Source organism: Candida tropicalis (assembly GCF_000006335.3).
Source record: "Candida tropicalis MYA-3404 genomic scaffold supercont3.1, whole genome shotgun sequence".
In the NCBI taxonomy this organism is placed as follows: Eukaryota; Fungi; Ascomycota; class Pichiomycetes; order Serinales; family Debaryomycetaceae; genus Candida; species Candida tropicalis.
The window spans coordinates 2,166,040-2,190,878 of record NW_003020038.1 but is presented as its reverse complement, the minus strand read 5'-3'; the positions used below and the strand labels follow the sequence as shown (position 1 = coordinate 2,190,878).

General features: G+C 34.5%; 10 protein-coding genes across 10 annotated transcripts; 6 read left to right on the top strand and 4 right to left on the bottom strand. All coding sequences in view use genetic code 12, as the record gives it.

The window, feature by feature from the left end:
• Nucleotides 1-2,498: 2,498 nt before the first annotated feature.
• Nucleotides 2,499-5,513, top strand: BOI2 (Boi2p; the record flags this gene model as incomplete). Its single annotated transcript, XM_002546135.1, has 1 exon — nt 2,499-5,513. The coding sequence occupies one exon, from the start codon at nt 2,499-2,501 to the stop codon at nt 5,511-5,513; it is 3,015 nt and encodes a 1,004-aa protein (XP_002546181.1).
• A 601-nt stretch (nt 5,514-6,114) lies between these two features.
• Nucleotides 6,115-8,529, top strand: CDC27 (anaphase promoting complex subunit; the record flags this gene model as incomplete). Its single annotated transcript, XM_002546134.1, has 1 exon — nt 6,115-8,529. The coding sequence occupies one exon, from the start codon at nt 6,115-6,117 to the stop codon at nt 8,527-8,529; it is 2,415 nt and encodes an 804-aa protein (XP_002546180.1).
• A 1,607-nt stretch (nt 8,530-10,136) lies between these two features.
• Nucleotides 10,137-12,140, top strand: CTRG_00961 (transmembrane 9 family protein; the record flags this gene model as incomplete). Its single annotated transcript, XM_002546133.1, has 1 exon — nt 10,137-12,140. The coding sequence occupies one exon, from the start codon at nt 10,137-10,139 to the stop codon at nt 12,138-12,140; it is 2,004 nt and encodes a 667-aa protein (XP_002546179.1).
• A 471-nt stretch (nt 12,141-12,611) lies between these two features.
• Nucleotides 12,612-13,190, top strand: CTRG_00960 (ML domain-containing protein; the record flags this gene model as incomplete). Its single annotated transcript, XM_002546132.1, has 1 exon — nt 12,612-13,190. The coding sequence occupies one exon, from the start codon at nt 12,612-12,614 to the stop codon at nt 13,188-13,190; it is 579 nt and encodes a 192-aa protein (XP_002546178.1).
• A 346-nt stretch (nt 13,191-13,536) lies between these two features.
• On the top strand, nt 13,537-14,973 carry CTRG_00959 (uncharacterized protein; the record flags this gene model as incomplete). The annotated part of the gene is made up of 1 exon (XM_002546131.1): nt 13,537-14,973. One exon carries the CDS (start codon nt 13,537-13,539, stop codon nt 14,971-14,973), a length of 1,437 nt encoding a protein of 478 aa, XP_002546177.1.
• Nucleotides 14,974-15,327: 354 nt separating this feature from the next.
• CWH43 (Cwh43p) lies at nt 15,328-18,294 on the bottom strand (the record flags this gene model as incomplete). The annotated part of the gene is made up of 1 exon (XM_002546130.1): nt 15,328-18,294. The coding sequence occupies one exon, from the start codon at nt 18,292-18,294 to the stop codon at nt 15,328-15,330; it is 2,967 nt and encodes a 988-aa protein (XP_002546176.1).
• A 1,779-nt stretch (nt 18,295-20,073) lies between these two features.
• ATP3 (F1F0 ATP synthase subunit gamma) lies at nt 20,074-20,829 on the top strand (the record flags this gene model as incomplete). Its single annotated transcript, XM_002546129.1, has 1 exon — nt 20,074-20,829. One exon carries the CDS (start codon nt 20,074-20,076, stop codon nt 20,827-20,829), a length of 756 nt encoding a protein of 251 aa, XP_002546175.1.
• A 307-nt stretch (nt 20,830-21,136) lies between these two features.
• Nucleotides 21,137-22,573, bottom strand: CTRG_00956 (uncharacterized protein; the record flags this gene model as incomplete). Its single annotated transcript, XM_002546128.1, has 1 exon — nt 21,137-22,573. The coding sequence occupies one exon, from the start codon at nt 22,571-22,573 to the stop codon at nt 21,137-21,139; it is 1,437 nt and encodes a 478-aa protein (XP_002546174.1).
• Nucleotides 22,574-22,918: 345 nt separating this feature from the next.
• On the bottom strand, nt 22,919-23,497 carry CTRG_00955 (sterol transporter; the record flags this gene model as incomplete). The annotated part of the gene is made up of 1 exon (XM_002546127.1): nt 22,919-23,497. The coding sequence occupies one exon, from the start codon at nt 23,495-23,497 to the stop codon at nt 22,919-22,921; it is 579 nt and encodes a 192-aa protein (XP_002546173.1).
• Nucleotides 23,498-23,970: 473 nt separating this feature from the next.
• On the bottom strand, nt 23,971-24,489 carry CTRG_00954 (uncharacterized protein; the record flags this gene model as incomplete). The annotated part of the gene is made up of 1 exon (XM_002546126.1): nt 23,971-24,489. One exon carries the CDS (start codon nt 24,487-24,489, stop codon nt 23,971-23,973), a length of 519 nt encoding a protein of 172 aa, XP_002546172.1.
• Between the last annotated feature and the right edge of the window lie 350 nt (nt 24,490-24,839).

The window sequence follows — 24,839 nt, the reverse complement described above, 5'->3', positions numbered from 1 at the left end:
ATTCTCAAGAAGTTGTCAAGAAAGGCCTGAAGCAAAAATATAAAAAAAACAGGTTGAACTCGAACTAAAGTACTAAGATTCTCATTATTGCTTTCAATCAAAAGGAAAGAAGTAATATAATCGCTATTGGAATGACTGAAAAGTAGTGTCTTTCGTTTTGCAAGTCTTACTAGTAAACGGTTCCATTCATGCAATTTTCTTTCACATAGTCTGTCTGTCTGTGTATGTGGTACATGTTGCAGTCCTGAAATTCAGAATCCCGTAGAACAATGTATGGGAAGTGGTTGACCACCTTACTGGTTATTATTGCTGGTGAATTCTCTTCTTTTTTTTTAATGAACTGGGCTATTACTCACATTGAGTTTATGTAATGCAGGTTAGTAAGTATCCCTAATCAGTACGTTAATGCTAGTCGTCTCCAGTCGATGCATTATCGTTGTTATCTATTGTGCCACGCTAGGTGTACGTCAAAGGATCGATTAAAGACGCGTATATATTTTCTGTGTAATTATATAAAACAATCAAGTAGCGTGTCTTGTGTGCTTCCCTTAATTAAAGGGATGTAGAATGTTGTCTAAATAATAATAATAATAAAAATAATAAAAATCTTGATTAAATGGGTACGATTCGGGATTTTTTCATTTCGATTTTGCATCATTTCTTCGTCAAGTTCTGGACAGAAGTTCGTGTATTTAATATTCTATAGAAGTTCACCAGTACAATGGTGACAAATTATATATGAATAGAAGAATCAATCATAACAACCATCTGAATGACAACGGTGTAACAGAATTTTTGAAATACAATGAAAGATAAAATTGGGGTTTTCAATACTATCTAATGAAAGAAGGAAAAAGAAAACTGTATAATTTTGGAGTTGAAATGTGAACCCTTTTATGCAGGTACGTCGACTTGAATATTAACGAGAAGAAGGAATTAAAAATTGGAATACAACAAAAGTAATAACAAGGGAAATGCAAATCCACTAATAAAGATAGTTTTAGATTAGAATGTAGGGGCAAAGTATTGACACAGATTTTTTTGTTTTCTCTTTCTCTTAAACACCATGTAATGTGGGAGAGATGAAAAATACATTACGATTTTGTATTTTAGGTACTGACTTTTATTGTTTTAATTTTTTTTTATTTTTTTACAATTCGAGATAGAAATAAGATCGTCAAAAGTATTTGGACCATTTATGGTTGATCAACGTATTAAGAGTATCTTTAATATATTTAAAATAGAATAAAAAGTAACTAAGAGGGGGAGAGGCAGAGAGAGAGAGAGAGAGAGACGACCTTGAAAAAAAAAAAGAGATTATGGATGGATAGAAGGATTACATACAGAAATACAAGAAAGATAATTGATTACTAGAATAAGAAATGTAGTAGTTAATAATAATAATAAAATGTCACAGGAGGATCTTAAATTTAGTATAGAATAATTATTGATATTATCACATTATAGTTTGTTAAAGTTGTGTGTAGTGTACAGTGATAATTAGCCTTTTTTTCAATATATATTTACTGGCAAAAAAAAAGACAAAGAGAGTAATTTTAATGAGTCTAGAATCAACAATAGTAAACTCTCTTGTGTTGTCTTTGCAAGCTTAACAAAACAACAACGTTAATCTAAAAAAGAAAAGAAATAATTTTGTCACACAATTAATTATGTGGTATTACTTGTAAATTAATTTATATGTAATGTACATGTAAAAGGCTAATAAATTCAGAAATAATTAAAATTAACCAGCACACGACTTACATACTAAAAAAAAAAAATTATTTATTTATTTATTTAATACACGATAAGTTTCTCTTGTGGTTTAATTTTTTATTTATTTTTGTTGTTTTCTTTTCAGTTTTTTTTTGTTTATTAAAATATATTCATTTCTACTTACCTGACATAATATTTTAAGTGGTTCCTAATAAACGGCCTACAATTATTCATTCACTCCTTTTAATCCCCTTTCCTTTTTTTTGCCATCTACTATACTACAGTATACAAAACAAGAAAAAAAAGAAACCCTTGTACTTTTTGCGCATATAGTGAGAGACAGTAAGAGAGAAAGAAAAAGAGAAAGAGAGCGAAAAAAAAAACATCCCACAAAGAAAATCACAACAACAGAAATTTCACTGCACTACTTTTTGTCAAGTTTAATCAAAGAGAGAGAGAGAGAGACAGACAGACTAAATAAGAATAAGAGAAGAAGAGGAAGAAGAAGAGCAAGAGGAAAAAAAAAAATCCAGTACCTTCACTTTTTTATTGTTGTTGTTTTATTTTTGTTTTATATAATTTTGACAACCAGATTTTTCCTTATTTCGTTAATTTTAAATTTCCCTTTTTTTTTGTATTTACAACCACCAGGATCAACAAATCCCCTGCTTTTACTTTATAAATTTGATTTCCTTGGTTTTCCTTTTAATTTATCATATTTTAATTAGTTACCCAAATACCAGCCGCCCCACGCGCAAACATATTATTAATATCAAACAACGATGGATGGTGATACATATATTTGTATAAAACAGTTTAATGCCAGACTAGGCGACGAACTAAGTCTTAAAATTGGTGATAAAATCCAAGTATTGGCTGATGATAGAGAATATAACGATGGATGGTATATGGGAAAGAATTTATTGACTGGCGAAGCTGGGTTGTATCCAAAATCTTTTACTCAGCTTATTACCAACAATGAAACCAAACCAATTTTACGGTCGAGATCAAGACGTATGATGGCTCCGATAACAAAACCAGGAGAATCAACAACAAAGGATTCTTCTCTTCCTCAAGTGCCTAGTAATCTTAATCCAAGCTCATCAGATACCAGCAAATTAGATGAATCAATTTCTCAATTGTCTATAGACAATAAGGACACCCCATCAATTGATACCCAAAACATTAATATTAATCAACAAGAGAAACAAATTAAGAATATTGATGAAAAGAACATACCCGAATCCAAACAATCAGCAACTAAAAGCACAACTAATAATAACCATAACAGAACAACCTCTTCACAATCATTAACTGAAGATTTAAATCCATTATTAGCGCATAGTTGGAATCCAAAACAAGTTTCATTTTATTTTGCCCTTGTCTTGGGTTTTGATATGGATGTTGCTGGAAAATTTGCTCAACATAAAATAACAGGTGCTATTTTGTTTGAATTGGACCTTAGTCATTTGAAAGAATTGGATATAGATTCATTTGGTACCAGATTTGAAATTCATAAAGAAATTGAGAAGTTGAAGGATATACATAATAGAAGTGCCAAAATGAAGCAATCAAGAACAAATTCTCAATCTACAGGATCTACAAATAAAAACGACAGCAATTCATCAGGAGTAAACACTCCACCAACAGCATCCACTACTTTACCTGATAATGTTCCATTGTTTGGAGAAGACAAGAAAGACCATCATTTGAAATTGCAAGAGAAGGAACAAACCAGTTTGATGCCATCAGCAGTATTGAATGATACGTCATCCTACCAATTTCATCAACGCAAAAGATCACAATCTTTGGACAATATATCACCTTATATTCAACAAGAAGGAACATTTATGTCTCCAAGAAAAGCTCCAGAGCCACCAAATCCAGATAGTCCAATGAATGCAAATTACAGATTTGGTGATGGAAGTGAGTATGGACAACCACCTTCTCATTATGGTTTGTATATGACTCGTACTAACGCTTCCAGCCAAGCTTTAGGAGGAAATTCCGGTGCTGGGGCTGGTATTTCAAGACCTACATCATCCATTTATGAACAGTTCTCAAATCATAATAGAAACGGGTCTCAAACTTCTGGTCGACACAGGAGGAATCAATCAGGTACCAACCATCACCGAAGACATTCTTCAATGTTGTCATTTCTTTCTTCAGGATATGATGATTCTTCTAAACCAACACCACAATTACAGCTTTCAAGCGGTAAATTCACCAAAGCAGACGATAATAAACTAATATCACCTGCACAAATCAAAAGAAATACATTTGAAAGCAACAGTCCTCCAATTGCAAGTCCATCAGCCAAGAGAAAATCCCAGACTTTTGATTTAACTAGTTCGCCAGTGGATATAGATGATGCTACTATGTCACCAAAGAAACTGAATTCCATGTCTGCAAGAACAAAATCCATGGATATGCTTCGAGATGAGAGGAGATCAACTAGTGATTCAAGTGCACTTACACAATCTCGTCCACCAAATGCTTCACGACTCAAGAGTCTTCGAGCCACTTCTACTCAGAATTTCCGTTCATTAACTGGATCTAAGAAGCTGAAGACATCAGCATTCCAAGAAGGTATTCGTGAAATTACACCTGATGAGGCCATCAAGAATGCCAGTTTTAGTGGATACATGTCCAAGCGTTCAAGTAATACATTGGCTTGGAGAACAAGATATTTTACATTACATGGTACTCGTTTATCATATTATCATTCATTGAAAGATAAGAAAGAAAAGGGTCTTATTGATATAACTGCACACAAAGTGATTCCAATTAATAGTGAAGCAGATGAAACTGAAAAGTCTGATAAATATGCAGCTATGTATGCATCCACAACTTTTGCTGGTAATTATTGTTTCAAATTAGTTCCACCGGCACCAGGTTTCAAGAAAGGATTAACATTTACTCAACCAAAGACCCATTATTTTGCAGTTGAAAGTGAAGAAGAAATGAGGGGTTGGGTTAAAGCTTTGATGCAAGCTACAATTGATATCGACGACTCTGTTCCTGTGGTCAGTAGTTGTTCAACTCCTACCGTTAGTTTGAGCAAAGCTCAAGAATTGTTGGCTAGAGCTCGTGAAGAAACAAAATTAAGAGATGAAGAATTGAGAGCAAATGGATTTCTTCCACATGATTTCCAAAATGATACATCATTCCAGTCTTCAAACTATGATTCATCTGGTGTTTCTGGTACTGATAGCACATTACTTGAAAATTCACCATTGCCAAAATTAACTCTTGATACTGAATTGAAAGGTACAAACACAACCACCGTCCCAACCACACCACAAATACCTCGTAGTTCTAGTCAGTCTGGAGGATTTGCGTCACCATATTTGTTAGCCTCAGGAGTATTGTCACCAAAATCAGGTAACGGCTCTTCTCCATCTGGTACTCCTACAACCACCAGTACTAATTATTTTGGTGATACTAGTATGGCAAGTTTTAAGCCGCCATCACGTCAAAGTTCACAACAAGTTAACAACAATGGCTTTAGTGAATCGAGAAAGAGTTCTCAAAAGTATACGAATGTTGCTACGAATAATGGCAGTGGAAGTGACGTTAATAATGGAGGATTTTCATCTACACCTTATTCCACAGCTTCTGGCTCATCAAATGGTAGTTCAGTTGTTGTTAGTAGTAGTCCAAAAGAAGAATCTAAATCAATGTTTAAGAATCCAGCAGGTAGATTATTGAATGGATCCAAAAAACAGGATAAATTAATGGGATTTTCAAGTGATTCTTCAGGTAATCATAGTTTTGTTATAAAGGCTAAAAAATAGAATGGGTCACAATTTGTATTATGTAGTTTTTTTTTTCATTTTAATTTTCGTTCTTATTGTTTTTCTGAGGAGTAGGTTGGTTATTTTGCTATTTTGATTTCTAGTTCTATTACATTTTATTATTTAGTTTTGATTAATCAACACATTGACGGATTAATTGTTTTTCTTTTTTTTTTTTTTACTTCTTCTATATATATACAATATATATACCAAAAGTGGAGATAATAAATTGAAAGGTCTTGATCAACAAGACTAAATTTTGATAATATTGATGAAACACTGATTTATTACTTACACGTTAATTCATAACAAATTTTTATTTATCTCAGTATACAAAATGTACAAAATCAAATTTCTGACAAATTCCAAACAAAGGAAAAAAAAAAAATTTAAAAAAAAGTACACGCCAAAACACCATCTACACAAATTTTGAAAGTAAACAATCACAACCACACACACACGAGGAGGCAAATTATCACCAACAGGAAAAACAAATTCATATTACAAACTATCCATCAAACAAACAAAAAAAGAGAGAATAACTTATTTATTATTTTAACGGCAACATTGAAGCAAACTAATTAAAAGGACTTTATCACGTATGCAATCAACGACTAGTAATACAGGAGGAGGAAGTAATAATAATAATAATTATCTCCATGAAGATCCTTCAACTCCTTCAAGTGATCCAGAGGCAAATCCAAAATATATCCAACAATATTTACGATCAGTTATTATTCATTCTTTAGATACTTTGAATTATAAAAATGCTGAATTTGCAAGTGAAAGATTAATAGCAATAATTGAAGCAGATCAACAACAACAACAACAACAACTGCCTGATTTACAACAAGAAAGTGAAGAAATGTTGGATTCGATATATTTATATTGTCTTGTTTTATTTAAACAGGATAGATTTAAAACATGTTATTATAAATTGAATAATTTGAAAAAATTTGACTATCATTTAGGTTGTTCATTTCTATATGGGAAATGTTGTTTAAAATTGGGAAAGTTTAAAGAGGGGTTATTTCATTTAATTAAAACCAAAAAAATTCATGAAATTAATGGTTCAAAACAACATCATCACCATCACCATCATAGTAATCATCATCATCAACAACAGGGCAATAATCGCTATCTGAGATTTAATTATGAATTTAATAGGAGTATAAATCCTGATATTTCTATTATTTATCATTTATTGGGAGATTTATATCGTGAGATTCATGATGTGAAAAATAGTTGTGTTAATTATACTCAAGCATTAAGAATTAATCAATTTGATTTCGAAGCTTTTCAAGAATTATGTAAATTGGGTGTCAATATTCGAGTTAAATCAATTTTCAAATTTCAAAATCAACCTAATAATAATAATAGTAATAGTAATACAAGTGTTAATTTAGGTAATGGAATTTCATTAACTACGACATCTAATACAAATAATGATGGTTCAATGATTCCCGATTTAACTAATCCATTTAATGATAAGAATTTAAATTCTAAAATGATGACTCCTTCAATACATGTTGATGAATTTAATTTTTCAACTCCAAGAATTAAAAATCCAAGTATACCAGATGCACCATTAAGAAAATCAAATTTGAATAATACTGGAATGACTAGCTCCGGCGGGGGTGTTGGGGGATCAAATTCATTGAATAATAATAATTTAGATTTTGAATTTGCTAAACCTTCATATCCTGATGATAGAAGGAAAAGCACAAGTGGAGGAAACACTTATTCAAGGATAACATCGAGGTTAATTTCACAACCGCAACCTAATCATCAACATCAAGGACACCATAATCAACAACAACCGCCATCATCTTCCTCATCTTCAGCACAAGTACGACAACAATCTACAACACAAAGTGCTGTTGAGACGCCTAAGAAGAGAAACTTGAAGAGAAATAATTCAGCCACTTTGGAAGCAGTACATCAACCAACTACATCTTCGTCTAGCTCAACGGTAGCATCTAACCCATCTTCATCTAATTCATCAATTATAATAACTAAAGAAATTGAAAAAAGTGAGAAATATTTATTACAATTGTATCAAATTTTGGGGAAAAGTTTTCGAAGTATGAGCAAATATGATTGTTATAAAGCAATTAGGATATTAGAAACATCACTTAGTAATCAAGAGAAACAAACACCTTGGGTATTGAGTAAATTAGGTCGATTACATTATGAAATTGTCAATTATCCTCAATCCGAATATTATTTTAATAAATTGAGAAAATTAGATAGAACAAGATTGGAAGATATGGAATATTTCCTGACATTATTATGGCACTTGAATAAAAAAGTTGAGTTGACATATTTAGCCAATGAATTGCATGATTTGAATCCAAATTCAGCTATCACTTGGTGTACTATTGGAAATTTATTTTCATTAACTCATGAACCAGATGAAGCCATTAAATGTTTTAATCGTGCCATTAAATTAGATAAAAGTTTCACATATGCTTATACTTTGAAAGGGCATGAATATTTCAGTAACGATAATTATGAGATGGCATTGGAGAATTTCCGAATTAGTTTAGTTTTGGATCCACGTCATTATAATGCGTTATATGGTATTGGTATGGTTTATATAAATCTTGGAGATTATGAAAAAGCCGATTATCATTTCCGTAAAGCAATTTCAATTAATCCAATTAATATTATATTAATTTGCTGTTGTGGTATGGTTTTAGAAAAATTGAATAAGAAAAATTTAGCAATTAAGCAATATGAATTGGCAAATAAATTGCAACCATTAAACCCATTGCCTATATTTAAATTGGGACAATTATATTTTAGTCTACAACAATATAATCAAGCATTGAAAAATTTTGAAATTTTGAAAAATCTAGCACCAGATGAAGCAAGTGTTCATTTCTTATTGGGACAATTGTATAATTTACAAAATGATAAGTTTCTGGCCATTAAAGAATTTACAATTGCTTTGAATTTAGATCCAAAAGGTAATTATCTAATCAGAGAAGCAATGGAATCATTGAAAAGTTAACATTATTAATAGACATATAGTGTTGGTTGAAACGATATAGTCTGTGTTTATTTGTTTGAATTTTGTATATGAATTTATAGTTTTTATTCTTCGTTTTTTAGTTTTCATTTTTAACTTTTGTGTATAATTTGATATGAGATAAGAGATAAGAGAGAGTATGTGTTACGATGCATATGTATCCAAACCATATGGGGAATGGGTTATGAAAAATGATATTGATAGTAGACAGAACAGGAATCAAGATTACGCATATGGTGTGTTTATAATTTTCAACCCGATATCTTCTGTTGCAAAAAAGAAAAAATAAAAATAAAAATTCGTGTTTTTTTTTTTTGTTTTTGTTTTTGGTCGTACTCCCGGAGTAACTAAAATTTCATTCATTAGATTTCGCTTAAGACGATACAGTACAGAGATAAATTTATTCGCGACGTAGTTCGGTCGATGTTAATTCAAAGCCTAGAACGAACATACGACAGAAGTAAAGCGTGGATAACTCAAAATTCCACACCTTCTCACATGCACAGTAGAATGAGAAAAAGAGAAGAATTTTCTTTTTTTTTTTCATTGCTCCGCCTATAATGTTTATTTCATTCAGTTTTATTTGATGCGGTGTCGTGTTGTGTCGTTTCATGTACTGTTCAGGAAATTATAGGGCAAAAATAATTTCAAGGCTGAAAAGGGTAGAATTGAGATTAATGCATTAAACAAGATACTCACACACAGGGAGAAAGTTATCCCAATATCATTCTTGTCTGTCGCCAAGAACTGTAAAGACACGTCGAAGAAGTTAAGTTCTAGATTTATCTAATCACGTGAATTCAAGAGAAAGTTCTCTGAATTTTATAAATAAGCGGATTATTTGTTTCATATTAGTATTTGGTTTCTTTAATGGAATACATTGCTGGATAAATTGTAAGTAAATAGAGAATATGTGTAATATATTTTTGGGAATTTTTCTTTGTTTTACAAAAACTGGTATTGGGTGTGAAAGTAACGCAAATCTGATTGTTGAACCTTCCCAGAGATGAATGGAGAATTGTAGATGTGTGTGTGTGTGTGTGTGTAAATGAATTATTTTTAGTTACATTTACAATTTACAGCACGACGGCAGTATTGGAATACAGCATCGGCTTATTTTCTTTAATTTTAGTCTGCTCCGGTCGCCTTAAAAACGCCCCTAGGAATATTTTTTTATTTTTTTTTAAGCGTGTAGATCTTGTATTTTTTAGTTTTCCAAATTTCATACCCAAGGGATAATTATCAACTACAAAACCATTGAGAGGAAGGAAAGAAAGGAAAAAAAAAAAAATTCCAACCATCAACAACAAGAACAATAACAACAACCATCCCTTTTTTTAGCCCCTTCTTTGCTTCTTGCTATTTGAAATCTTTTTTTTTTTTCATTTTTCTATTTAACTTCAATTTTGTTTTGTTTTTTTCTATCTTGTTCGTTTCGGTAATTATCAGCTTTTTTTTAACGAGTTGATTTAATTAAACATCCTTGTGATTTTTTTATTCAAGAAAGTATTCAAACTTTCATCCATTCGCTTGCAACTACTACAATTACTGTTCCAATAACAACAAGATCTTCATCATCATCATCGACTATGCTACATCTAATAGTATCATTCTTACTATCAATAATTTTCATTACTACTCCTATCTATGGATTTGATTTAGGTTTAAGTCCCAATTATTATAAACATGGAGATAAAGTAGATTTATTGGTTAATAAAGTTGAGTCAGATACTACTCAATTACCATTTTCTTATTATAGTTTACCGTTTGTTTGTCCACCAATGAATGGTGCTAAGCCAGTTCATACCTCATTGGGTGAATTACTTAAAGGTGAAAGAATTTGGCAAAGTGGATATGAATTAAATTTTGGTGTTGATGTACCATGTAATAGATTATGTGATTTATTGTCGACTCAAAATGGTATTAAAAGAGCATCTGAATTAATTAAAGATGGTTATGTTAACCATTGGTCAATTGATGGATTACCTGGTGCAACTACTTTTGAATCAACTAATCATAGAAAGAAGTATTATGCTGCTGGATTTCCAATGGGTTTTGTTAACCCTGATGATGGTATAAGTTATCTTTACAATCATGTAATGTTGGTTATTAGATATCATAAAGAAAAAGGTTCTTCTAATGAAAATACAATTGTTGGATTTGAAGTTTATCCAAAAAGTGTTAGTAATGAAGAATGTCCTGGTTCTTCCAAGAATTTTCAAAATTACCCTCTTGTTCCGAGATATAAAGAAAATGGAGAATTGGATGATGAAAGAACTCTTATTCCTTATACTTATTCTATTTATTGGAGAGAAGATAATACTATTGATTATGATTCAAGATGGGAATTATATTATGAAAATGAATCTAATGGGGCTCATATTCATGTCCATTGGATATCATTTGTTAATTCATTTGTTTTAATCTTTTTGGCTTCTTTGATTGTGATGATTGTTTTAATTAAAGTTTTAAAGAAAGATATTCAAAATACAAATAGCCCCTCCCCATTGCCTACTACTAATGATTTGGATGCAAATATGTCAAACAGCTGGAAAACTTTAATTAATGATGTCAACCATATTCCTTGTGCAGAATTATTTTTGACTACATTGGTAGCTGCTGGTATTCAAATGTTTATTGCCATTATTGGTGTTATCATCATTTTAATGTTGAACTCAATTGGTACTAAGAATACTTTTTTCAATACTCATCAAGGTGCATTCTTTTCCATTTCCATTGCTTTCATCATTGGTTCTGGGTTGATCTCCTCTTATGCCGGTATTTTATTGCACAAATATTTCAGAGGTGACAGTTTAAACCAACCATATGATAAATTCATCACCATTGCATTGTCCCTTTTATTCAGTGCTGCATTGCCAGCTCTCATTTTTGCTGTTGTCTTGGTGTTAAACTTTTTTGTTTGGGCTAAAGAATCATCTGCAGCTTTACCATTTGGTACAATTGTTGTCTTGTTATTGTGTTTCTTACTTATCCAATGTCCATTAGGTATCGTTGGTGGGTGTTATGCAAACAAGTACACTAAGGTCGATTTTAAAACACCTCCTCCAAGCCCAATGACTGAGAAGTCCATGTACTATACTACTCGTCAACCTAAAAAAGCTGGTAAATTTTTGGCTGTTTTATTTAACTATTTAAGAACTGTATGCATTTATGGTATTATTCCATTTGGTATTGTTTACGTTGAATTATTATTTATCTTTAATTCTGTTTGGTTGGAAAAAACCACATTTTATTTCATGTATGGATTTTTATTTGTTACTATTATTATGCTAATCATTATCATTATTGAATCAACTATTGTTGCCGTTTATATTTCCTTGGTGGTTTATAATGATCCACATTGGATTTGGTTATCATTCCAGGTTGGTTCCAGTCTTGGATGGTTCATTTATGGTTATTCTATTTATTATTATGTCAGGATTTTGAATGTGCAAGATTTTGTTAGTGGTTTATTATATTTTGTTTATATGGCATTAGCTTCTGTAATTATTGGTGTCTCCTGTGGTGCTGTTGGGTTATTGACAGGTTTATTATTTGTAAGAAAAATCTATGGAGCTATAAAAGTTGATTAAATAACTATATATTAAGTATTAGTTTTTTTTTTTTAACTTTGTATATTTTATAGAATCCCCACAATTTAATATTATAGTAATTTTAATTCTTTATTCAACTGATTGTGATGATTTGCGTCCGATGTTTCACAACATCCATAACCAATCACATCGTGATCAGGGATCAACCTCGTACAAAATCCGTAAACTGCAACCAATTAATCTTGTTGATCGTCAAAAACAACCTTCCCCCCTTTTTTTTTCTCTTTCTGTCACTTTGATAACAAACATATCCACTGTCGCATTTCTCTTTTGTATTTCTTAGCAAATAACCAACAAAAAAAAATAATAAATTACTATCTAAAAGGTCACCACAATTAAAAGATTGCTTCGCTCTGGTTGCTTTTTTCCTTCTTGTTTTTTTTTTTAATATCCTTTTTTTTTTTGATATTACAACCAGGATACGAAATCATCTAAGACGACATATCAATCATGGTTTCCTTCAAGAACATCGCTTTAGCTACCCTCGCTGTGTCTTCATCCACCACCACCGTCAACGCGTTATCATTTACCAACCAATACTGGGACAAAGCTGTGGCAATCTTCAGGAATCCATCGTCCTTGATCCCTCAATACTCCCGAGTCGCTGCATTTGGCGATACTAAACCAGTGCCTGGAGATTCACCAATTGAGATCTGCGATTTCACCGAATCACAATTGTTAAAATTGACCAGAGTCGACTTGACTCCAAACCCACCAAAGGTCGGAACCAATTTGACGTTCACTGCTGTTGGGACCGTGGACCAGACCATTGAAGATGGTGCGTATGTAGAAGTCGAGGTCAGATACGGGTTCATCAAGTTGATCCACCAAACATACGAATTGTGTGACGAAATCACCAAAGTTGATTTGGAATGTCCGATCAAGAAAGGGGAGCATGTGATTAGCAAAGTGGTTGAAATCCCAGAAGAAGTTCCTCCAGGTAAATACTTGGTCACTGCCAGAGCTTATACTAAAGACGACGAGTATATTACTTGTCTCACTGCCACTGTCGTCTTCCCTGTTGAGTAGATCCATAGAGGCAGGAGGGGGGGGCACTAATTAGAGTTGATTAGTTTAGTTAGAAGTCACTAGAAGTTGCAGCTTTATTTATAGAAAGTTCCGTTTTTCTTTTAATTCCTATACGTATAATGATATTGTCTAGTTTGATTGTAGTGGTCCCGCTCCCACGCCGTGCGAGTATTTTCTGACGCCGTCCTTGCAAATTAAACTCATTCCCTGCGATGCACCTGGCAACGAAGTCTACTCACATTCTCTCTGTGCGTGCCAAACAAAACTGACAGACCGACAAATTTCCCACCAACTAACTGACTACCACTCCTTCTGCCGTCACTCACTCATAGACACGTTAGGAACAATGGCACAGATCGAGGAGTACTTTTCTGTTCAGATATTCTTTATCATTCTCAGAGAGACTCTTGAAACAGCTATCATCATCTCGGTGTTGCTATCCTTCATCAACCAACGTTCGCACAAGCATGGCTCCCAGTCTCAGAACATAGCAGTATCATCGTCATCACCATCGACATCATCACCTGGTTCAGTGGACCCCGCCGATGAGCCACTACCTTCGAGTTCAACCACTGTCACCCCGGGGCAGACATCCCATTTGGAGAAAGTACATCGTAAGCTTAAACTTCAAGTATGGGTGGGCGCCCTTCTTGGGCTTTTCATTTGTTTTGTCATCGGGATGGTATTTACGTTGATGTTTTATTTTGTGGGACAGGACTACTGGGCATACACGGAACGAGTATGGGAAGGTGTGTTCTGCATATTGTCAAGTGTGATCATCACTGTGATGGGGATTGGGCTTTTGAGAATCAACAAAGTTATGAAGATCAAATGGTGGATCAAGTTGGGAGATGCGTACAATAATGAAGAATACGCAGAAGACGAAGAGGCAGAAGGCGAGGAAGAGATTGCCAAGTTAGGAGACGACGATGTGATGTATGAGGATAGTATGGCTAATTATGGAGGCACCAGGTCGAGCTCAGAGTCAAACACCGTGGAGGAGAACATCCCATTAACCGGTACGCCTGCTACTCCTGCAACAGCTAGAACCACAACCACAAAGAAGAACACACCAAGGAAACAGGGGTTCACCAAGAAATACTACCTTGCTATTTTACCATTGGTCACCACATTGAGAGAAGGGTTAGAAGCGGTTGTGTTCATTGGTGGCTCAGCCATGACGTCCACGGTATTTTCGATCATTGTGTCTGTTGTCTGCGGAATTGCATTTGGTTCCTTGATTGGGTACTTGCTTTACCAAGGGGGGAACAAACTCTCCCTTCAGTATTTTCTTATTTGCTCAACATGTTTTCTTTACATGGTCAGCGCTGGGTTGATCAGTCGTGGTGTCTGGTTTATGGAGCTTGAAAGATATGTCCGTGCATGTGGGGGCATGGACGTTAGTGAAACGGGAAGTGGGCCAGGTTCATATGATATCGCAACCAGTGTGTGGCATGTCAACTGTTGTAACGGACTAACTGACGGTTGGTGGATGGTGTTGAACGCAATTGTCGGCTGGACCAATTCGGCTACATATGGCAGTGTGATTAGTTATATGGCATACTGGTTGTTGGTAATTGTGTGGTTGAAAGTTAAGTTGTATGAAGAGAGGGAAGGTGTGTTGCCTTGGATTCCCGTAAGATGGCAACTCAAGAGAATTAGAAAGAAGATTAGATTGTATGAATTGAGGACCCGTCAGCAAGAGCAACAGGAGCAACAGAGAGGTGGTAGTGGTAGTGGTAATGAATTGCCAGAATCGCAAGGATTGTTGCAACAGGATTGAGTTGGATGATTATTTACATTGGTGTATATAGGAATACATTGTCCAGTTTACAATAGTACCAGGAGACCTGTCTCCTAATTAAATATGTTGTCAATTCGTATATAATTTATTGATATTATTGGATCTAGCTTGTATTTAAATATTGAGATGGAATTGATTGGATTTAACACTTTTTAGTTCTTCCAGAAATCACCTCTCATAGCACATACCTCTATCTCTGAAACTACAGATTAAATCGGATATCAATTATTACGTTAACATAAATTTTAAATTCGTCCAAATAATCAAAAAAAAGAAAATCATTTTAATCATACTTATTGTCTCTTGGTCATTTCATTATTAGTCTGGTATAAACTATTCAGCATTTGGCTCTACTTCACCTTCAACTTCTTCATCATCTTGACTAGTTTCTCTTTGCCATTTTTCTTGAGCGAAATATCTTGGTTCATCAAAAACATGGTATCTATGCCCTCTAACACCATCACCTCTGAAAAGTTGTGGCATTCTTAAATTTTCATCAATTACTTCTTCATTGACAAAATTATTACCATAATAGAATTCTAAATCATCATCATGCTTTTCATCTTCGTTCATTAATTTAAATTTAGCAATTTGTAATTCAGTATCAGTGATTGTTGAACGAGAAATTCTAGCATATGCAACTTTCTTTAATTCTCTAAAGAGAATATATTCACACCATCTATCCCAATCAGTATTATCAATATCATAAACTCTAGATTTTTCACTGACATAGGTATTATAATTTCCTTTTAATGGTTCGGTGACTAAGTAACTCAATAAAACTAATGGTCTAGTGGAGTTACCCATGATTTCCTGGATACCCAAACTTTGTAATCTACGATCTTCAACATCTTCTTCCTGACCAGAATGGAAGACAACAACATCGACTAATTCTCCATAAATATCCAACGTAGCATGAATTGCAGGAGCTAATTCACCAACAGGTGATGGTAAAAGATGGTGGGTAGATTCAATAATTGGGAACTTAGACAACAATGCTGCACCCCATGTGTGCTTATTAGGACCTGGACCGTAGTCGACATACATTCCTAAATCTTCTGCAATTGTTTGAGTAAAATCTCTATTGCCACCAATTAATCTTTGGGTGTCAGATTCCAATAAACCAACAATGTCAAGTTCGGCATCTTTAATCAAATCTCTCATTCTGGTTTCAGATGACCACATATCATTATCCAAACCAAAATGGACACACCAGATACCAGCAGTAAAAGATTTTGAATCTTCATTATATGGCTTGAATGGTTCAGTAGGATATCTTCTGATGAAAATAGCTATAGCCAAAGCAGATAAAGCAGTTACAATAGTTAAAGTTTGTCTCAAAATTCTGCAACTACTAAACTTCACTTTTGTTAATTGTTCACTACGTAATCTGTAGTTCAAAACACCCGGTAAAATAGCAACGAATGAACTTCCCAATACAATATCAGTTCTTTCCCTAAGCAATGGACCACCAGGCACAAAAGCGTAGGCAACAATCCAAACACTAGCCAATGCTAAAACAATACTAACAAAGTATCCCAAAAAGAATACACCACCAATATTGTAACCTTTAACAGAATTCCAAATAATTGGACTAATTGAAGTCAAGTAAAAAGTATAAACAACTGCACCAAAGAACCCGAGCCAGTTTTTGAATGAATACAAAACAAAGGCACTTCCTCCTCCGACAATGATGTTATATCCCCAACCACTAAAAAGGTTTGGATGCAGCTTTGTTGCAATAACAATAGCAGCAATTATAGCAAAAAAATGAGGTAAAGCCCCAGTGACTGGAGTTGGGCCCCTGATTGGATAACCTTCCCAAGACCAAATGGCTAAAGTACCCGAATCAGTTAAATATGATTGAATTGAAAAGTAATAACCCCCGAAACCAAGAGCACCTAAAATAAGTGAGCCACCATTTTTAACTGTTGATGATTTTGGATCTTTGGCAACAGGTTTCTCTTTAAGAGTAAAGAAAGCCCCAAGTAAACCTAAAAAGATACCAGTAGCATTGTATCCTCCGTTTTCTTTATGCATGATTGGCCAAATTGGATTATTTGAATAAAACATAAATTTGAAAATAGAAGTAGTCAAAGCACCCAAAATAAAAGTAGAAACATAAGAGTTTAGCTTTTTAGGGTAGTCACTAACAGCAGCAAATTCAGTAACAACTGAAATAACTCCAAAACTTGTACCTGCTGTGATACTCAAGAGTCTTTGTTCTGGGTCTTGAACCTTATAAGCACCAATACCAAAAACTACAGTTAATGTTCTAGCAATGCAAGGATAAGCAATAAAGAAACGTCTGACAAATGGAAGTAATAAAATCAAAGGAGCCAAGAAGAAACATAAAATAGCTGCCTCATATCCAGAGATACCCATGTGCCACAATGGAAAATACCAGATACACAAAATCAAAGAAGTTGCAACTGACCAATACATGTATGAATTGATCAAATTGATGTAAACTTCAACGTCGGAGAATTCATCATTAATAGTCACTTTTTTACCTTCGACGACTGGTACATGACTGGTTTTGACGTCAGATTTAGTCTTGTTTTCCAATTGAATTCCTTTACCTGAAATCAGAACATCAATGTTTTTGAAATCTATTGCTGACCAAGCATCAAATAAAATATCAAAGAAGATCAATCCCCATTCAAAGTATGCGTAAATAGAATAGGCACCGGCGACAACATGAACTTTATGTTGAATAAACCAGTAAATCAACGGGAAAATAGTACCAAAAAATGCTACTGCAGAATAAAATCTGGCACTTCTTTGTGTTGAAGGTTTTGGAGACAACAAAGTTGTACAAACAGTCCATGGAATAGTCAAGACCATATACGAAATCATAAAAATATCATGAGCATCATGGTCATCGGTTGAAGTAATATACATCCAACCACCGGCAGTGAAAGTTCTTAAAGTCCCAGAAATCAATGCAATATATGGCAAAGAACTGTTTGGTCTGTAAAGACTGATAAAGTTAAATATCAACAACAAAAATCTTGGACCTGCGGTTAACGCGATGATAATTTGAAATACTGATCTCTCAGGATATCTATCACCAATTGTGGCGGATACACTTGGGAACCATTCATCAGGATACCCATACGATGAATTTTGAACAATTTTATAATAGTGTAAATATGATCCCACAGCCAAAGCTGCTAAGAATGATGAATATGCAAAAATTGAATGCAAATAGGAAATAATACTAGCATTGAACGTGAAAACTGGGGACAACTGCTTATCCTCGGAGTCAATTCTTGTTGGTTCCTTCTCCGACATCATAAATAATTCAACTCTATTGCTGTTGTGCTATTTGTGGTGTTATTCTTTGCACGGCTTAATTATGATGAAAGAAAATTTGTTGATATAACGGTTTTTTGGAGATTATTGGTTTCCTGACGACCTGATGTTGTCCTCTTTTTTTCATTCCATGTTTAATGTTTTTTTCGCGTGCGTGGTAGACGAGAATTGCGGGTCGTGTGAATGAAGACAAGTTTGAGTTGTACACTAACACATCCACGCTGAGAATTGTGCTAGAGACAGTGAGAGAAATAGAAGGAAAAAAAAAAACAAGCACAGAGATTCATTGCTTAGAACCAGTTAAATTTCAGCATTTGTAATAAACAGTGAGAATTTTGTCAAAAAAAAAAAAAATCAGAGAGATACTTCAACTACCCTGCACGATAGTTCTACCTACAATACACTAATATCAAATAACAGAAACAATGGGTATGTGTTGAATCAATGATTAATTCTTATTAAGTGCATATTACTAACAACCATTATTTATTGGAACAGGCCGTTTAGACAGTTATGAAAACCATACAAGACCAGAATTAGTCTCCTTCGATGATATCAACTATAACAACTTGACACAAGTAGAGGCTGCCAGAAAGTCCATGCTTAGAGAACAATGGATCAGAGTTTATGAATTAAGAGTTACACATGAAGCATTAAGAAAATGTAGACAATACCATCAAGAAGATGCTGGAAGAAATTGTAAATCCTTGGTCTTGAAGTATATGAGAATGTGTGAAAACTATCCAATCCAAGGTTATATGGGATACCAAAAGAATGATCCTTCTCAATAGAGGTGATAGTCAAGACTTGGGTTTAAGTCGATTTGTGTTTAAGTCGACTTTTTTTTTATTAAGGATCGATTTGTTATTTTAAAAATATTTTGTTCTTATTATTTATCAGTATTAAAACTTTCTTATTTTGCATAGACCAGGAAGGCATAAAGCGATATTGAAATATTTCCACGAGATGTGGTACCATATATGGATGGAATATTCAATTGGGTATACATTCAAGAGTAATCATCATCAATTGAGAATATGGGGTACGACATTGAAATTTTGCACTGATTGTTTTCATTCCTGTTTTTTTTTTATTATTATTTTTCCACTAAATTATTACTACTATTATTGACGAACAGTATTATATACTTCTATATATTCTTTAAATTAAATTATTCAAAAAAAAGGTATAAAAGAAAGCAGTTGCTAAACATTGTAGAGTTTTGCAATCACTATATAAGTGGTATACTTTGGGTAGTGCGACTTGTACCAAAAAATGATTGCCCAATGAAATCGTCGCAACAGCTTGAGAAAGAAACCGAAGTTTTCCCTTGACAAAACAAAGAACGCACTAACAAAAAAAAAAATCCCACCAGTACTTTTGAGAAAAGAGAAGGAAAAAAAAAATCCTTTCATTGAATATTTTCATCAATTAGTTCAACAAACCAACAATGTTTCGTTTAGCTGTTCCAAAAGCTGCTCAAGCAGTTCGTGTTAGGTATGTTTGAAATTGTTATGGAATTTATAATGAAGAAAATTGAGATACCATTGGGAGACTACATTCATCACCTACCACCAATCAATTGTAGTACGGGATTGTTCAACAATATGAGAATTTTTCATTCACAATTCCTATTTTGATTTCAGAAATAATCCAAATACTAACATTTATATTTATTTCAGTTCAAGAAACTATGCCACTTTACGTGAAATTGAAAATCGTCTTAAATCTATTAAGAACATTGAAAAAATCACCAACACTATGAAAATTGTTGCCTCCACTAGATTGAACAAAGCTCAAAGAGCTATGGCTTCTTCTCGTGTTTTCAATGAATCCGACAAAGAATTCTTACAAAACACTGAACCAAAGGCTATTGAAGAAGAATCTAAAGCTGAAGACAAGACTTTATTGATTGTTGTTTCATCCGATAAAGGTTTGTGTGGATCCATCCACTCCCAATTGGCTAAAGCCACCAGAAAGAGAACCACTGAATTGGACGGTAATGTTGACATTGTTGCCATTGGTGACAAAGTTAAAACTCAATTGTTGAGAACTTACTCTGACAAAATCAAATTGGCTTTCAATGGTATTGGTAAAGAAGAACCAAACTTTACTGAAGTCGCTTTAATCGCTGATGAAATTGCTAATTTGGGTAGCTACGAAAACGTTGAAATTATCTACAACAAGTTTGTTTCTGGTGTCAGTTTCGAACCATCTAAATTCTCCGTTTTTGCTGCCGAAGCTATTGCCAATGCTCCAGGTTTAAGTAAATATGAATTGGAAGGTGAAGAAGTTACCTCTGAAGTTTCTCAATTCTCTTTGGCTAACAACTTGTTGGCTGCTATGGCTGAAGGTTACGCTTCTGAAATTTCTGCTAGAAGAAATGCTATGGATAACGCTTCCAAGAATGCTGGTGATATGATTACCAACTACTCTATCTTGTATAACAGAACCAGACAAGCTGTTATTACTAACGAATTGGTTGATATTATTACTGGTGCTTCCTCTTTGGAATAGATTTAATGGTCTAAGCTTCATTTTCATAATATTACATATTCTATTTAAATTTATAAATTCAAAAGATAACGAAAATATAAAACAGTATATTTTATATAATTTATACGAACACTGTAAGACCAGTTGATCAGAATGATACCATGAAACATCGTTCTCAAACAATAAGAGTTGAGTTTTACACCAATTTTTATGCTAAATATCAACGAATTGTTTTCAAATTCGAAAATTGATACCTTAAACTAGGCCAATACATCTAAGCTATTTTCTTTTAGTTCACTATATACACCAATGTAAATAATCATCCAACTCAATCCTGTTGCAACAATCCTTGCGATTCTGGCAATTCATTACCACTACCACTACCACCTCTCTGTTGCTCCTGTTGCTCTTGCTGACGGGTCCTCAATTCATACAATCTAATCTTCTTTCTAATTCTCTTGAGTTGCCATCTTACGGGAATCCAAGGCAACACACCTTCCCTCTCTTCATACAACTTAACTTTCAACCACACAATTACCAACAACCAGTATGCCATATAACTAATCACACTGCCATATGTAGCCGAATTGGTCCAGCCGACAATTGCGTTCAACACCATCCACCAACCGTCAGTTAGTCCGTTACAACAGTTGACATGCCACACACTGGTTGCGATATCATATGAACCTGGCCCACTTCCCGTTTCACTAACGTCCATGCCCCCACATGCACGGACATATCTTTCAAGCTCCATAAACCAGACACCACGACTGATCAACCCAGCGCTGACCATGTAAAGAAAACATGTTGAGCAAATAAGAAAATACTGAAGGGAGAGTTTGTTCCCCCCTTGGTAAAGCAAGTACCCAATCAAGGAACCAAATGCAATTCCGCAGACAACAGACACAATGATCGAAAATACCGTGGACGTCATGGCTGAGCCACCAATGAACACAACCGCTTCTAACCCTTCTCTCAATGTGGTGACCAATGGTAAAATAGCAAGGTAGTATTTCTTGGTGAACCCCTGTTTCCTTGGTGTGTTCTTCTTTGTGGTTGTGGTTCTAGCTGTTGCAGGAGTAGCAGGCGTACCGGTTAATGGGATGTTCTCCTCCACGGTGTTTGACTCTGAGCTCGACCTGGTGCCTCCATAATTAGCCATACTATCCTCATACATCACATCGTCGTCTCCTAACTTGGCAATCTCTTCCTCGCCTTCTGCCTCTTCGTCTTCTGCGTATTCTTCATTATTGTACGCATCTCCCAACTTGATCCACCATTTGATCTTCATAACTTTGTTGATTCTCAAAAGCCCAATCCCCATCACAGTGATGATCACACTTGACAATATGCAGAACACACCTTCCCATACTCGTTCCGTGTATGCCCAGTAGTCCTGTCCCACAAAATAAAACATCAACGTAAATACCATCCCGATGACAAAACAAATGAAAAGCCCAAGAAGGGCGCCCACCCATACTTGAAGTTTAAGCTTACGATGCACTTTCTCCAAATGGGATGTCTGTCCCGGGGTGACAGTGGTTGAACTCGAAGGTAGTGGCTCATCGGCGGGGTCCACTGAACCAGGTGATGATGTCGATGGTGATGACGATGATACTGCTATGTTCTGAGACTGGGAGCCATGCTTGTGCGAACGTTGGTTGATGAAGGATAGCAACACCGAGATGATGATAGCTGTTTCAAGAGTCTCTCTGAGAATGATAAAGAATATCTGAACAGAAAAGTACTCCTCGATCTGTGCCATTGTTCCTAACGTGTCTATGAGTGAGTGACGGCAGAAGGAGTGGTAGTCAGTTAGTTGGTGGGAAATTTGTCGGTCTGTCAGTTTTGTTTGGCACGCACAGAGAGAATGTGAGTAGACTTCGTTGCCAGGTGCATCGCAGGGAATGAGTTTAATTTGCAAGGACGGCGTCAGAAAATACTCGCACGGCGTGGGAGCGGGACCACTACAATCAAACTAGACAATATCATTATACGTATAGGAATTAAAAGAAAAACGGAACTTTCTATAAATAAAGCTGCAACTTCTAGTGACTTCTAACTAAACTAATCAACTCTAATTAGTGCCCCCCCTCCTGCCTCTATGGATCTACTCAACAGGGAAGACGACAGTGGCAGTGAGACAAGTAATATACTCGTCGTCTTTAGTATAAGCTCTGGCAGTGACCAAGTATTTACCTGGAGGAACTTCTTCTGGGATTTCAACCACTTTGCTAATCACATGCTCCCCTTTCTTGATCGGACATTCCAAATCAACTTTGGTGATTTCGTCACACAATTCGTATGTTTGGTGGATCAACTTGATGAACCCGTATCTGACCTCGACTTCTACATACGCACCATCTTCAATGGTCTGGTCCACGGTCCCAACAGCAGTGAACGTCAAATTGGTTCCGACCTTTGGTGGGTTTGGAGTCAAGTCGACTTTGGTCAATTTTAACAATTGTGATTCGGTGAAATCGCAGATCTCAATTGGTGAATCTCCAGGCACTGGTTTAGTATCGCCAAATGCAGCGACTCGGGAGTATTGAGGGATCAAGGACGATGGATTCTTGAAGATTGCCACAGCTTTGTCCCAGTATTGATTGGTAAATGATAACGCGTTGACGGTGGTAGTGGATGAAGACACAGCGAGGGTAGCTAAAGCGATGTTCTTGAAGGAAACCATGATTGATATGTGGTCTTAAAGATTTCGTATCCTGGTTGTAATATCAAAAAAAAATGGATATTAAAAAGAAGTAAAAAGGAAGAAGGAAAAAAGCAACCAGAGCGAAGTAATCTTTTAATTGTGGTGACCTTTTAGATAGTAATTTATTATTTTTTTTTGTTGGTTATTTGCTAACAAATACAAAAGAGAAATGCGACAGTGGATATGTTTGTTATCAAAGTGACAGAAAGAGAAAAAAAAAGGGGGGAAGGTTGTTTTTGACGATCAACAAGATTAATTGGTTGCAGTTTACGGATTTTGTACGAGGTTGATCCCTGATCACGATGTGATTGGTTATGGATGTTGTGAAACATCGGACGCAAATCATCACAATCAGTTGAATAAAGAATTAAAATTACTATAATATTAAATTGTGGGGATTCTATAAAATATACAAAGTTAAAAAAAAAAACTAATACTTAATATATAGTTTTTTAATCAACTTTTATAGCTCCATAGATTTTTCTTACAAATAATAAACCTGTCAATAACCCAACAGCACCACAGGAGACACCAATAATTACAGAAGCTAATGCCATATAAACAAAATATAATAAACCACTAACAAAATCTTGAACATTCAAAATTCTGACATAATAATAAATAGAATAACCATAAATGAACCATCCAAGACTGGAACCAACCTGGAATGATAACCAAATCCAATGTGGATCATTATAAACCACCAAGGAAATATAAACGGCAACAATAGTTGATTCAATAATGATAATGATTAGCATAATAATAGTAACAAATAAAAATCCATACATGAAATAAAATGTGGTTTTTTCCAACCAAACAGAATTAAAGATAAATAATAATTCAACGTAAACAATACCAAATGGAATAATACCATAAATGCATACAGTTCTTAAATAGTTAAATAAAACAGCCAAAAATTTACCAGCTTTTTTAGGTTGACGAGTAGTATAGTACATGGACTTCTCAGTCATTGGGCTTGGAGGAGGTGTTTTAAAATCGACCTTAGTGTACTTGTTTGCATAACACCCACCAACGATACCTAATGGACATTGGATAAGTAAGAAACACAATAACAAGACAACAATTGTACCAAATGGTAAAGCTGCAGATGATTCTTTAGCCCAAACAAAAAAGTTTAACACCAAGACAACAGCAAAAATGAGAGCTGGCAATGCAGCACTGAATAAAAGGGACAATGCAATGGTGATGAATTTATCATATGGTTGGTTTAAACTGTCACCTCTGAAATATTTGTGCAATAAAATACCGGCATAAGAGGAGATCAACCCAGAACCAATGATGAAAGCAATGAAATGAAGAA